We start from the raw sequence: 15,358 nt of genomic DNA, 5'->3' as shown, positions 1-15,358 counted from the left end.
AAAATATGATTTATAAGGAATACATTTAATAGTGATGATTTATTTGTACAACTTTAGTAATAATTAGTTGAAATAAATTTCAAATATCGATGGCTGCAAACAGCTTGACATATAGTTACGCTCCTGCAGCCAGACGACATTTTCGGAGGCTAAACGATTGGTCCGCCGTTTCTCTGCGCAAAAGCGATCGTTTATTGTGTCGCGAGAAAACTATCTGTTCGGGTTTACGTCAGTTTTCCTGTTACATCTTTCCGATGTGATGAACTAACAGTAATTTTCATGAAATAATAGTGAAATTAAGCAAACTGTTTTAGTGTCAAAGTTGACTAACTGTACAGTCACATTCGGACAGAGTGCTGTGAAGTTTTGGGTGGGCTACTTTTTTCAATTGATTACAGTTTGCATTGTATTTGAAATAAATCCTGACAAAGAAATTTTTAGTTGGCTACTGTATCAAATATTTCTGTGCAGAATTGTCTTGAAAATTTTTGTGTTGTTGTGTGAAAGTGTACAAGCAGAAGTACCATTATGCGATCGATAATTCACCGACGATTTTGGAATACGCTCCAATGATCCGATCACAGTACTTGTGGCTCCACGAAACGTTCCTATTTGTCAGTGAAATGTTTCAAAAGTGCTTATAGTGTCTTCCAAAGCCCATGTACAGCGGAACAGTGATACAAACGAAGTATATACTTTCCAGTGTGTATACGAGCAATGCTAGAAACATGGTTACTGTTTTGTACAAATATGTTTTCGCGTCTTCCGTTCGTCCACGGTTGGATCAACGCTACTAGTACATTGCATTTAGTGTAAAAAATAAAATTTTATGTAGAAGCATACGTGAAAAAATGTGCATTTTAATATCGACAGCGGCCATTTTGAATTTATGAGTACTGCGAACTACGCCGATTATCAAACTCACTTTATATCTCCAAAATTGGACTTTCTTCAACATTTACCTAAGATTATGAAAGGCCTGCAATAAGAATTTCAAATGTCAGCAAAAGATATTTACAATTTGTCATTTTCAAGATAAAATCTTGTTGAGTGCTACATAAAACATTCCAATTCAGTTTTATTATATGTTTTTATGTAAAATTTGTGACTACATTCTCAATATAAACTGTATTATTTGAATCCGTCTTCAAAAAAAATAATAGAAACAAATCACTTGTTCTAATTAAAAGGAAATACGATAAAATTATGTAGCTTTACTGTTTTTTTATTCATAATAAAACATTGAACAAGTTCGTGTTAGAAGAATATGGACAGTAAAACAGAGTAATAGCTAAAATTGCTATTTTTATGATTTTCAATTTCTTTCCAATGAAAACCTTGTACTGACATAATACATTAATTAGAATCTACAAAACAGCTATATAATATGTACAATTTCAATTTGATGAAACATAGAACGTGCTTTATCGGCAGCTGTGGTCGAAGCTGACAAGTCAATCTGAAATAACCTCAACAACGAAAGATTACTGATATCAAGACATGAAAATGAACCGTATATTTGAATCTGATGTGCAATAATGAAAACTTATAATCGAATACAGTACACGTTACACCGATTGGAAGAAAAGGATCATCAAAATACAATAGTTAATCTGATTGAACGACAGTCCCGACACTAGATGGTGGACGGTGCCATTTTTGTCACCTTCGCATCGCGCATGATACGCGCGTAAAGACAAGAAGATTTTCAATTGAACCTTTGCAATTACCGTAAAACAATTAATATTATTTAAATGCATGGTTCTTCAAGTTAAATCAAACATAATAAGTTCGTGATCGGTTACTCCGATCAATTTTAACCTGACGTGACATTAGTACAGTGAAAAATGCATTCGTCTATTCGAACGTGATGATTGTAGTGATTTAATAAAAGGAAAAAAACAGGATCAAAAAACTTTACATGATATGATATGCAAAAATTTCAAGTCATTTTCCGTGTGTAATCGGATCAGGTCTTTAGACCTTGAAAATACCAAAGAGCAACGATGAAAAAGCTATGAGTACAGCAGACACAGCGCTGTCAATTTCGATCAAGATGGCCTCAGGGCCGGAACATCGTCAGGAACCGGTAGCACCTGATAAAACTGTTGAAAACAGTCGTGGAGAAATCTCTAATGAAAGAGATGTTGAAAATTTTGTGGTAGGTGTTGAGACTATTAATAACCAGAGTTTAAGTGCAGAAAGTGCTTCAACAAATATTGATACAAGTTCAGATCCAACAAGTCAAAGTACGCCAACTTCTGCTACCTCCGATAATAAGCAGGTGAGTTGTATACATAAAATTATTTAACCCCTTGGCTCGAAGCGAACTGAAGGCGCCTATAGATGCTCACTTCACATTGCTCGAAACGAGCTGAAGGCGCCTATAGGCGCCCGGCAAATGTTATCGACAATGATCTCACTTGGATCAGACGTAAGTGAATTCTAATTCAACAATTACATCTTCCGTTAGTATATATTATTTAAACGTGATTATTTTACAGTTATTTGGTTACAGTAAATGTGATGTAGGATTATGTATTGACCCATGTTTCAAATTGTATCACACATTACTACATTACGAGATACATCGTGATATAAAGCTTAATAGTACTGTTAAAATTTCAGTATGTTCACTAAAAATTCAACACAGAATACTAATAAATAAAAATTGGTTTAATGTAGTGCTGTTCAATGTTAAAATCATTTCAATATATCTCCCAAAAAACTTCGTCTTTCTCAGTATAGGTTGCGACTGTATCCTCTTACCGTATGCCACGTGCGGTACGTATCAAAGCCTGTCGTAGCCAAGGGATTAATCAACGAATTAACCATTTTTGAATGACTGCACAAAACTCACATTTTTTATAGAACATTTTAAACATATACAATCAAACTTTCTCTAGATTTAAATTTGTTATATATACATCAACAAATAAAATAACACTTTAAGGGAATGATTAAAAAAGAACAACTTTACATGTCAAATATGTTAATTTCAAACCTTAGTACTACATGATATGTAGAATAACAAAAGTAAAATAAGAAGTAGTAATTTGATTAAAATTAAATTAGAATCTTTCACATTGAATTTTATGACAGGTTTTTATTATTTCTATATTATGTTTGTACTATTAAGCATTTACTTCAATCGAATATAATATATGTATATATTTTATGTTGGGTAAAACTTATAAAGATAGAATTTTAGAACTATGTAAAGATGTAATTTTATACAATCTTATAAAATATCTAGAAAATTGTTTTTAAAAAGATAAAGATTTTATATTATCATGTTTTCTTAAATGTACGATACTTTCTTCCCAGCACATCTATAAATTATACAGAATACGTATGATATTCAATGCACTTAGCATAGCATGTTTGGAACTTATATACCTCTGTTATTTAATTTCATAAACTTGTATCAAAAAAGGGAGAGATGAAATATAAAATCATCAGAACTAGAACTTCGAGTTATATGAACACATCTCTTGTCTAAGTGATGATGTAAAAATTATATTATATATATACTGCAATTTTCTATCCGTGATTGGACATATGTTACTATATTATACCAGTTGAAAACTTTAGCTTAACTATGATTTGTACTTTATTTACGATAAGACAAGCAAGGTACAACTTAATTAAGTGCGTATATATTATATAATTTATTTAGTAAACTGTCGTAAATTTGTAACAATTTTTAATTAGTGAATATAATAAGCAAAATATATAAATCATATTAAGATCAATATTAAATTACAGTTGATAAAACTATTAACATTTTAAAAAATTCTTGATATAAATAATAGCTTCTGATAGAGAACTCTATAAAAATCGTATAGTGTAATTTAAAAAACTTATACATTCGATATAATTATGGAATTGTTATTATCGTTGTTATTGTTAGATATCAACGCAAACGGACAAAGTATTTTTCAAATAATAAATAAATAAAAACTAAAGCAATATACATTTTAAACATATTTTAAGATATAAAAAACGTTATACATTTGTATGAGTGAAGAGTAATTAAAAAGATATCATTATTTTATATTCGAATTGAATTTGTCGTTTTCATTCAACATATACATAATTTTTATTATTGTTTGCTTCGTTACTTAAAATAATTTTAAAAAATTTTCACGAATTATGTATTCCATTCCACGTTGTAACTATTAAAATTTAAATATACTTCACTCAGCATAGATTGACAAAGCATACTGAACGGGGCTATCGGGAGACCCCTGCTTATTACGGTCCTGGAATGGCCGTGCTCTCAATGTAATGGCGGCGGCCATGCTGAGAAGAGCGCGCCGCACCCGCTCGTCATAATAGCATTTAAATCAGCGGCATATTCTTGACACTGCCGATATTATTTCTTCTGAACAGTGATAGTATATCGTCGGCTACGTTTATCGTGTACTCAAATGCGCAAAATCTCTACGTAACGGTGCTATACTGCGGGACGGCAGTTCGACGGAGCAGAGACGACTGCAGCCGACCCAGGTGCCCTCTAAAAATATAAATTCCGTGCCGGCACTGCCCAGCAGATTTTTCCTTCGTCCGTAAGTCACCCCGGTATCTCCTCGTGTCTCAATTAGCTAATCACGACCCCCTATCGATCTCTGGACAAGCCCAAATTCATTCCTGGTGTGTGTCCTATTTTAATTTACAAGCAAAGGTAAACTCCGTACTGACTATCCTTTTCGCATTTCCAAGGACTTACGAGTATTCATTAACAGTGCATTCTGAATCTTCAAAGATGATTGGTTTGTATTGTTCGTACGAAACCAAGTATTTTTTCCTTCAGAGGCATGTTACTCAACACTACGAAACGAATGATAATGTCTTTCCTTTTTCTCTCTTTCTTAAAAAGAATGATAACAGTTTATCATTAACCTATGTACGAAAATGTATAGTGCTTCGTTTGTATGTACGACAATTCACGGTCAATAAGTTCGGAAAGGTTTGTTATCTCTATAAAAACGGCATAGTCTGAGAGCAATCGTAATCATTTTTAGCATTTACATGTAGCTCTCAGTAAAATTTGTTCTTGAATACGTTTTTTTGGACGACGTTTGTTTACTGTTTTAAATGAAGAAGAAAAAAGTTTGTGGTAGTCAATTACTGTGAACTTCTCTTTTCTTTTTTTACACGGGTAGCCATTCTGATAAGATATTTTGCTTTGAATGAAGTTAATCAGGTTACTGTGAGACAGAGTTGGTCAAATTATTTAAAAGTACATGGCACTTCCTGTATGATTTTTTACAATATTTTCTTCTTCATTTATAATCTTTGGAGAGGAATGTATCATTTATTACAATATTTATGCTGTACTTTGTAAGTAGACAAATTAGCACCCATGAACCAATAATTTTTACTGTTATATAAACAGCTATGTATATATTTCGAATAAAGTAATGTATATGACATCACTACACATCAATTTGATGTAAATAATAATGCAATTGAGAATATGTACATTTTTATTAGAGATAAATATATTTTCAGTTAGTTGTTTTTATAAAAGTTGTATAAATTAATATCTACAAAAAAAAACTATGTATATGTACATATGAATAAAAAGTATATGTATGCATATATATACATATATATGTATATATAAAGTATATGTACATATAAAGTATATGCACATATATAAATATAAAGTACTAATCGTGATAATATTGTGTATCACTTATACTAATATACCTTTTTTTCTATGTGGTATCTATATTTCTTTACAAAATCCAATAAGTGAAACCTTAAATTCTCTCTCTCAATCTACCTATATCCATGCTTATCTGTTTAGTGGACTAGTATATACCATGGTGTAGAATATAATTAATAATATTAAAATACTACAGAGTAAAATTTGCTTCTTATTAGTCTTATTAATAAATATTAGTTTTCAAATTTTACACTATACGAAATTGATAAACTTAGAATAAAATTTATATTATTGAAAACTGATTTTTGCAGATTTATTAGATTGGTCTAATGTTTAAATAAGCATTAACCAATGTAAAAATGTTATTCCTAACAAATTAATGTACATGTGTCATCGTTAATCTTTTTAGTCTTGGCATGTCTTTAAATGTATTTCCACATATGGTTTACTGCTAAAGTTTGGATTAGTCTCTTGGCATACTTTCCATATTTGAATCTAGATTGCAAAACAAGTTCTTCTACTGTGTATAGGTTACAAACAAAATGTTCACAAATGTATTACATAGTACAAGGTTATGATAGACAAAGGCAGAATTGTTATAATAGTCTTAGTTTTTTTGTATTTGTGCTTTCACAAAATAATGTTTTCCATATGTAACATATATGCATTTGATGTCACAATATATAATATTTGTCAATTCAACGTACACTTATATAATACTTCTCACTCAATAAGAACAATGATTTATTCTTCTGAAATGTTTTTTTATGGAGATCAAACTTTTATTTTATTTTTATTTATACATGAACTAAATTTGTATATACATATTTATTATTAATTTTTAGTATTTAATAGATATTAATATTTTTGCTATTTATTACAATTTTCAGGAAGAACCAGCTACTTTATCTACATTAAATGAAGGTGAACTACGTGCACTATTAGATGAAGCCATAACTTATAAGTGTCCCAAAGATCGTGAAGGAAAATCAAGTCTTTTTAAAGTAAGTGTATTACTACTTCTGTTCTCATGTATTATTGTATCAACCAGCAATGTATTAATAATAATTTTTGTAGGAGTTACTGCAAGAAGCAGAAGCTGATGAGACTGAGGAAGGTCGTAGGATAATAACAAATTCACGATGTTTGCCAGGATCAAATCGTAGGAGACATAAACGAGATTCTGTATCTGAAAGGCTTACACACGGAGGATCATTGCAAAATTTGGCACAACCTATTGCTTCGGAATTTGATAGTTTTGCTTATTTAACGTCTGGTTCTAGCCATACTTACGGAGGAAGTAGAAGAAAAAACAAGAAATATACAGGTTCCAGTGTATCTGCTAGACAAAGAGAAGGAGGTTCATTACCTTCAAATGTAAATGCATCACACAATTTGGCTCCATTGGCTAATTTAGACTTATTATTTGATAAAAAGGTATGGATTTAAAAAAATTTAATTTACTTTATTTAGAATTTACAATGTAAAGTCATATAGAAAAAATAGACATTATCTAAAATAAAACTTATATATACTTATAAACATAAATATGCACAGGACTCACTTGATTAGTACTTTCTGGTGTTGTCACATTAGTGTTTAAAACAAAAGTCTTACTTGCACTGCACCTACTATTGACCATTTAAAATGTCTTATGGCATCAAGTAAAACTAACTACATAAATATGACTTTATACATTTCTATGAGCACAAAAGAAAAATTCAAGTAATTTCTGTGTATTATATAACACCTAACATATAAAAGCTATACATGGATTTCATGATTAAATATTTTTTTTGTGTTGTAAAGAAGGGCTTCTGTGAAGAAAAAACAGTATATGACTGGACCAATAAGGAAAAATCCAAATCTTTAGACAAACCATCATATACAAGTACAAAAAAAGAAGAAAAAGATAAAAAAGATACAAAAAAAGATTTGTGTGAATCCGAGCTTGACTTGCGTGAAAAGAGAAGTAACAAAGGAAAACAGGGGACAAATGAAATGCTTGAATCAGATAATCCACCACCAGAATATAAGTCAGATTACATGGTGATCGACTTAGGTGACGCTGAGGTAAATATTTTTTATTAAATAGTGTCCATTGAATTGATTAATGATAACTAAGTATTAATACAAATTTGGCAGTTCGGAATAAAATTTTTGGATTTTATCTTTCCTTAATTTTTTTTAGGTGGGTACTATTAGTGAAAGAAATGTTGGATCTACAATAAGTGGGGTTCAGAGACCTCACTCTCTGGATACTGAAATTGATGATGGAATTGAAATGAAAATCATTGAACCACGTAGACCTCAATATATATCACGTACTACTTTTGATATAGCTCAAACTCCCGTGGATACTACTATAGATTTCTCTCTCCGTGAACATAGCGGAAAACAAGATAAATCAAAAATATCTGTGAATGGTACAGAGGTAACTGGAGCTCTCTCGTTTCAAACTTTTAATACTGTGAAATGTGGTATTGGTGGAACCTCGAATAGTTCTACTGCTAGTCAGGGTAAAGTTCCAAGTTTAGTTCCAAGTTTATGCTCCGTGATGTCTGCATCTTTGCAAACACAGAATATTACAATGGGTAAGTAATACATGAATTCATTAACTGTATATAATAATAGCAAATAGTGTTGGTGAAATAACAATCCAAAAATGTGATTATTAAAATATGAGTAATAGTAGAGTAATATACTTTTACTTTAATTAGAAAAATAATGATTAATTTCTATGGTGGGGAATATAATAGAGTAACTTTTGCACAGAAGGTTCCAGGTATACAGCTCATACCACAGCATCTGGAGAGAAAAAATCATTGGACGAAAATGGAAATGCTGTGCAAAATTACAATGGAGAACGTAAAAAGCCTAGGAGGAACCACACACGGGAACTTAATGTTATTGTATACAACGCTGAAAACGTTGAAGGCCATCGAAATGACGAAGATATTGATACCTTAATAAACTTTATTGAGAACAAAGAGTCTAAAAGTAAAAAAAGCAAACCAGGTAATCCAGTAAGAGTAAAAACTAGTTCTGGAGCGAAGCCAAGGAGTAGAGAAAAAGATACTAAAAGGGAACAGTTGCCTGCCAAGTTACAGAAATCCAATTCACTTGAAGAAATATCCAAGACAAAACTTGAAGATCTTACAACAGAAAAAAGTGTCAGTTCTAGCGGTGCCAGTAGCCTGTCAAGTCAACAAGGTAAGTTCTTGGCACTGTGCTATACTTTTACGTTCCAAGAACGTTAGCTATCAATTTACATGGATAATGTTAAATAATTTGAAATATGTCAAATATATATTTAATCGCTTTATAGGCACGATTAATGTCACTTTACGTCGTGCGAAACAAAGAAGCACGGGAGACACTGCTATTGATAGTCGTGGTGATAGACGATCCTGGGGAACCGAAGAAGGTCAGTCTATATATTGCAATGATACTGGAGATGATTATGGTAGTCGTCGAAATTCCAATAAAAAAATCAATCCAGAATCCGAACACGAAACAGAATTTCTGGTTGTCACAAAAAAGAAGAAAAGTAAAAAGCAAAGAAGAAGTTCCAGTGGTAGTAGAGCACAAAATTTAACGACAACTGGATCATATCTCCAAAATTCCAGAGGATTTTCTAATGAATATCGAACGCCTCTTTCTCCTGAACTTAGAAGAAAATCGGCAAGTAGTATGCCGCCAAGGTAATTGATAATATCATCTTTCAGCGATTTAAATTCGTGAAATTAAATTAATATTTGGTGATCATAATTTAACCAGATTTATAAAATGTAAAATGTTTATTGTTTACAGCGACAAATCGGACAGTAGCGATTCAGACTCTGTCCATTCATTGCCAGTCACATCAAACACGTCCAAACATAATTTATCGAAAGTAGCTACCTCATCAGGCGGTACGCCGCAGGCAAGTTACGCAGACATTGCTCGTATGGCAACTATTAATATGACTCATAGTTCGGTATTAAATATATCTTCGATTGTCCCGAGTATGTTGAACACATCTTCATGGCCCACTGTGCCACCAAACACGCCATCGGAACCAGAAAAAATTCCTCAGGACTATTATCCAAGCTTAGATGAGTTACAACACTCTGATAGAAAAATGAAGCAACATAATTTCACTCATACAAATCATATTTTGAATCTTAGTTTCGATAAACCACCGTCACCAACATTGTCATCGAAGATAAAGAGTTCAACAGAAAGAAAGAAGGCGGAAGCTCAAGAAGAAGCTATTAGCAAAAATATTCAAGTTATCAAATACGTTCAAGATATCGAAAAAATGCAAAATCTAACACAACAAGAACAGAAACACGTAGTTTCTATTAATCATGGCATAAATTCAAGTGAGATTTCAGTATCTAATTCGCTACAGCAAAAACTTAATAATGCAGTTACGAATTGTAATTTAGATTCCGATAATGTTAATTCGAATTGTAACGTTGTGAATAACAAAGATCCAATTATGAATACGAAATGTAATAATCCTCGATCACGTAGGGGATATTCTCAAAATATTCAGAATGTACAAAATCAAGCACACGATGATCAGCATTTTAAAAAAACTACATATGCACACCACGATGATAATTTAAAAAAGTTACATACAGAAAGTTCTAATACACATTCTGAGAATAAAAGTAGTTCGGGAACAGGTTCTTGCGACGAAGGTGAAACTGTAAAAGTAAAAGTAAACACACAAACTAATACAAAGTCACATCAAGAAGGACAATTTACAGATTCAGATGTTACGAAATTACCTAAAAGTGAGAAAGTGACAAAAGTTACTAGAGAACAGAATACTAACATCAAACATGAGACCGTTAAATCAGGAAATCCGCATTCCATGAATTTAAAACAAGATCAACAAGAGGACACAGATTATAAGAAAAACAAACAGCAGAATGCTGCTTGGGACAGAGATCAAGCTCTGAAGACGGAGTCGCAAATGTCTAATAAACAAAGAGTGTCGAGACCTGCGGTTATATTGTTGGATGAAACATCGTCCGATATCACTAAAAACACTGACCTGCCAACGGAACTTAGATTCGGTTTCGAAATAAATGAACAGCTATTACTGTCTGAAGATTCTACGATCGAAGACACTTCAACTGCCAGTTCAGTTTTTCCATCTGTAGTTCCGTCACTTATAAACAAGCCACCTTCTAATTTCGATAGATACCCTCCACCAATATTCGAAAGACATATGAAATGTGATAAATTTACGCCTAATTTCATACAACCAAATACTCATATGACCCAACAACCTATGCACCCAGTGATAATGCAACGGTTACCATGCATTGGTTATCCCCCAAGATTTCCACCGCCAACGTGTTTACCACCGCCCCCTACGCCTCCTCCGGGCATAATGGAAAAATATCATCAACCCAAGGAAGATTTTTCTATGCTTTACGTAGCTCCTGAAGAAGACGTTAATGTACAGACATACAATCACGATAAAATAGTTTCATTCGTTGGTCTTGGTAAGTTCAATATTTTGTTAGATGCCCCAAATTGTAGTCTGTCACAAAGGCCTACATGTGTGTATGTTGAAATAAATCAATGTTTTATTTCAATACTGTTAATATCATTAAGAAAAACATTACAAACTACGATTTTTCTGGATCTGCGTCCATAAAATGCGTAACATTTTCATACGTTTTTTAACTATATGAAAATTCGTAGGAGTACATTGACTTTTGTGACTGTATAGACATAAGTGCAATGTTGCCCAAACAATCTGAAATTGAATATTTTTCTTATGTTTAAAAATTAGTCTTTAAACGTCTTATTTAGTATCTATTAGTTTGTAACATATATTCTTTCCTTTTTTTTTTTTAGTGTTTTTAAAGCGGAAAACGGGACTTCTGTATTATATCTTTTAGTCAATTGTAAATGTACTACCAAATTTGATAGATCTTTTACGAAATTCTTATCAGTGGATTATTAACGTTTTATTGATGAAAATTAAATATATATATATTAGATAAATTAAAAATACTGGTATCATCTTATATTAGTTACCTTCAATATAAGTAGCTTTTTATAATATTTGTAGAATGATATTCCATCTAGAAATTCATTTCCTAAATTGTATTAAAAATTAAAATATTTCCTTGTTTTACTAAAATATCTTTTTCCTGTTGTTATAGCATGGGATGCTGTTATGAGGGAAATGCCATTAACCGCTAGTGGTCGTATTCAGTTTTACAGTGGTCAATGAAATGGGCACTAAAAATGTGGAATTAATAATATAATAATGTTTTTATATTGCAAGATTGCATCTATTGCATTATTGCCTACTAAAAAGAGTATAAACAGCCAGGAGAGTCTGTTTACCGATGTGAAAATTGAACATGTATGTGAATGCAAGAAATATGATCGAACATTTATCAAAATGTTATTAAAAATTTTGATATCGATCAAAGAGTGAAACAAGTTGTGCTAATTAAAGTCAAATCGTCAGTGATAATTCTGTAAAGCCCATCGGTGCAAAATGTGCCTCGAAAACTAATGTACATAATAGTCAATCACCATGAAAAGGCAATGCTTAGAAATTGTATGTTCTACCATTGTACATAGTATTGAAGTTACAAATGCCTTGAAAAAGGTAACATCAAAGTTTCAGTATTGACATCTTGAATCTGAAAAACCTCTAATATCACACGAAACAACATTTTGCTGTATTCGAAACACAAAACTAAAATTTCCTTGTAAAAAAGAAAATGGTGAGAGTCATACATGTGCAGAATGCTTCGTGAAAACATTGGAAAGTGTGTTTCAAGCTGGAAATGTAAATGTATGATTTTGAAAAGAAAAATACAGATAACTATTTAAGAAAGTTGAAATTAACTAAAACAAGATTGCCGTGATGCAGATTCATGAAAAACTGCATGTGCTGTGACAGTGGTTTATGCTGATGCCTTTAAAATAACAGATACACTTTAGAGACCATTGTAATAAAGTCTATGAATAGTTGAAAGGAGCCTGTTATGTTAACTATGCCAAATTGAGGTCATCTGTCAAAAAATATTGCTACGCTACTAACAATCATGAAGAGTCTGCAAGCTGAGATGATCTTTAATAATGACACCTTGAAAACAGGGATTGTTGAATCAGTCAGTGAGTCTTCATCGAATCTTTAGGATGGTTGAAACGGAAATAATGGTTGCTAGATTAAAACGAAACTTTATTTGAGACAGCTTAAAAGAAACGTGAAGAAAGCTATAAAGTTGTGTGAAGTGTAACAAAAAAAAAAGGTGTGTGTAAGTGTGACATTGAACACGTGTAAAATATTAAAAAATAGTTCGATTGACTCATAACTGTATGGAGTGGTTACTTCTTCCAGCTGCAACAGATAATAATTTAAGAAATTTAAAGAAAAAAATGAAAGAATCATAAACTGATTTTTGCAAAAATTGTTGCGCTCAAGATCATAAACTGAATGAAGGCAGTGAGAAAGAGTGCGAATGTGTCAAAAACGCTAAATTTTTACACAGACTCGCTTATTTAATGAATAATTAATTATTAATTATTGGTAATGATAATTATAATAAAATACTTGCTTGTGATCATAAAGTATGACAGTGTGAATGCATATAGTACATGTAGATACTTTTCTACTAGCTGATATTCAATTTGGTTTAGAACTTCTCTTTAAAATTTTTAGAATTTTTAATGGAATTGTGTTATTCCCTGAATTCAGTAATTGATACACTTTGCGGTTGGTATTCATCTATGATAAAAAAATAAAAGTAAATCTAAAGATACAAGTTAATCAAAAGAGTGAATTTAACATCATTTTTTTTAAAGTGATTCCATTTGTTAACATTGGATGTCTACCTCCAATAAATAATTTATTTTTTCAATAGGCAAACGAAAACAATGAGACAGAGATACATTAAATTGTAATTTTCGACTAGAACATCTTCAGCAAACGGAATGCATGAGAAAGTACATGGAAGTTTGTCATTATCAAAGGTAATAACACTCAAATTACCACTGACAAGCTTCATATAAAAGAATAAAAGTGTGTTTGTCTATTTAGATTATTATATTATTATTATTATATTACTATTATTATTATTATTATTATTAATGAGAAGTTAATCATTATTAACAAATTAAAATTGGCAATTTTTGTTATGGCTTTTTTTCAACGATATCGAAATTACGTATGAAGAAAGAAATAAACGAACTTTGTTGATACGTTACTTTTTCTCCAGTAATAAACCAATAGTACAGCTGGGGGTACAGCTTTCAGATGAGTAATAAATTAGGATATGTAATGTATAAAGGAAGAAATATCAATGCATATTCACGAATATGCCTCGAAGAGAACGTCATTCCGTAATTTCCGTCACGCCTGAACGTAATCTTTTGATGTGAAATTTCGATTAGATGACATTGTGAATTGTGTCCACTGTCTATTTTTGTATTAAAACGTTTCCAACTGGTAAAACATTCATTATTATTGTAGTTTGTTTTTACGAAAAGAAGAATCATATGATACATCATGGTCATAAAAGCTGATTAGTGGTGTACTTATTATGACCATCAATGTAAAGGTGATCTCGCTCTTTGAAAAACAGACTATAAACAAAATAATAAGTTACAGACCAATGATGCATTAATACATGCTTTTACAGATATTTTCTTTTTTATATTTTTTCATTTTATAATATCAATTCTGTTATTATACATATACTTTTATAATTTAGTATTAGGAGTCTAGCGATAAAGATCTTTTTCATAATCTATGAGAATACCTCCGAGTATACGCTAATCTATAAGTGTTACCACGAATATTATTAACTCTTCAAGGACGACGCACATTTCCCGGTTTCTTACCATGCGACCGACGCTATTTTGCATTAGATATAGAAACTCACGAAAGTGTTCGAACACATTTTAAATTCAATAACTTTTTTTATAACTTAGTGGGACTCGTCTATTAGACAATAACTAAAATGGTTTTTCTTCTATTTGAAACGGCCAAAGAAATAAAGAAACTCTTGTGTTTTAATTTTCTTATCTGAGGCCATAAAAAAAATTAAAGAATACCTTTCGTAGATCTCAATTGACTAATCCCTCTATCATTTAAGAAAAATTCATGTCATTCAGTAAAGTTTTAAAAAAGTTATTGTACTTTAAAATGAGTTTGAACATTTTTATGAGTTTTCATAACTCTTTTGCATATCTTTCATCGATACATTTAAAATACATAGAAAATACTAGTTTCTCATCTTAATAATTTAATAACTTGTGATAAATTTTTAAACACTTTTCTAAACAAAGCCCTACGTCAAAATAAGGCAAAAAGTATACCGTTGTTTTTTTTCTTTTGCGTATTGAGAATACCATACAATTTTCATTGTGGTTTTGTTTTACCACTGTCATTTATTTTGTTAGACAAAATATGTTTACTGTTAGACACCACAGCGACGACTACTAGAATCGAAAAGAAAAGATTCGAAAAATTTGGTCTCTGCACAATGTAAACATTTATGCAAGATTTAACCATTGATTTATGAATACAGGATCGAATGAAAAATAAGTAGCACGATGTATTAAGTGGCCACACGGCGGTCCATACAATGTACAGACATCGTCGTCGAAGGGTTAATAGCTAATTCAATTTTTAATTGCAAGACCTTG

The 15,358-nt window shown here is 31.3% G+C and overlaps 1 protein-coding gene across 3 annotated transcripts; it reads left to right on the top strand.

The window, feature by feature from the left end:
• The first annotated feature begins 125 nt into the window (after positions 1-125).
• Positions 126-14,682, top strand: Tyf (twenty-four). Of its 3 annotated transcripts, none has more exons than XM_078196330.1 (9): positions 126-2,284; positions 6,568-6,681; positions 6,755-7,114; positions 7,490-7,750; positions 7,869-8,271; positions 8,453-8,890; positions 9,006-9,381; positions 9,491-11,184; positions 11,854-14,682. In XM_078196330.1, the coding sequence occupies exons 1-9, from the start codon at positions 2,018-2,020 to the stop codon at positions 11,922-11,924; spliced, it is 3,984 nt and encodes a 1,327-aa protein (XP_078052456.1). In that variant the 5' UTR covers positions 126-2,017; the 3' UTR covers positions 11,925-14,682. The 3 variants fall into 3 exon arrangements, with proteins under 3 accessions (XP_078052456.1, XP_078052457.1, XP_078052455.1); XM_078196331.1 differs by having other exon boundaries at positions 7,487-7,750; positions 8,456-8,890; XM_078196329.1 differs by having other exon boundaries at positions 127-2,284; positions 7,487-7,750.
• Positions 14,683-15,358: the final 676 nt, after the last annotated feature.

This window comes from Augochlora pura, chromosome 2 (assembly GCF_028453695.1).
Source record: "Augochlora pura isolate Apur16 chromosome 2, APUR_v2.2.1, whole genome shotgun sequence".
NCBI lineage: Eukaryota > Metazoa > Arthropoda > Insecta > Hymenoptera > Halictidae > Augochlora > Augochlora pura.
The sequence above is the reverse complement of the archived record's forward strand: the minus strand, read 5'-3'. Positions and strand labels throughout refer to the sequence as shown.

What these genes read in the sequence shown, in the direction of transcription:
- Tyf (XM_078196329.1), top strand. Translation starts at nt 2,018, where the DNA reads ATGAGTACAGCAGACACAGCGCTGTCAATTTCGATCAAGATGGCCTCA. An exon ending in GAAAATCAAGTCTTTTTAAA is followed by an intron (nt 6,682 to 6,754) that starts GTAAGTGTATTA and finishes TAATTTTTGTAG; the next exon opens with GAGTTACTGCAAGAAGCAGA. An exon ending in TAGCCTGTCAAGTCAACAAG is followed by an intron (nt 8,891 to 9,005) that starts GTAAGTTCTTGG and finishes ATCGCTTTATAG; the next exon opens with GCACGATTAATGTCACTTTA.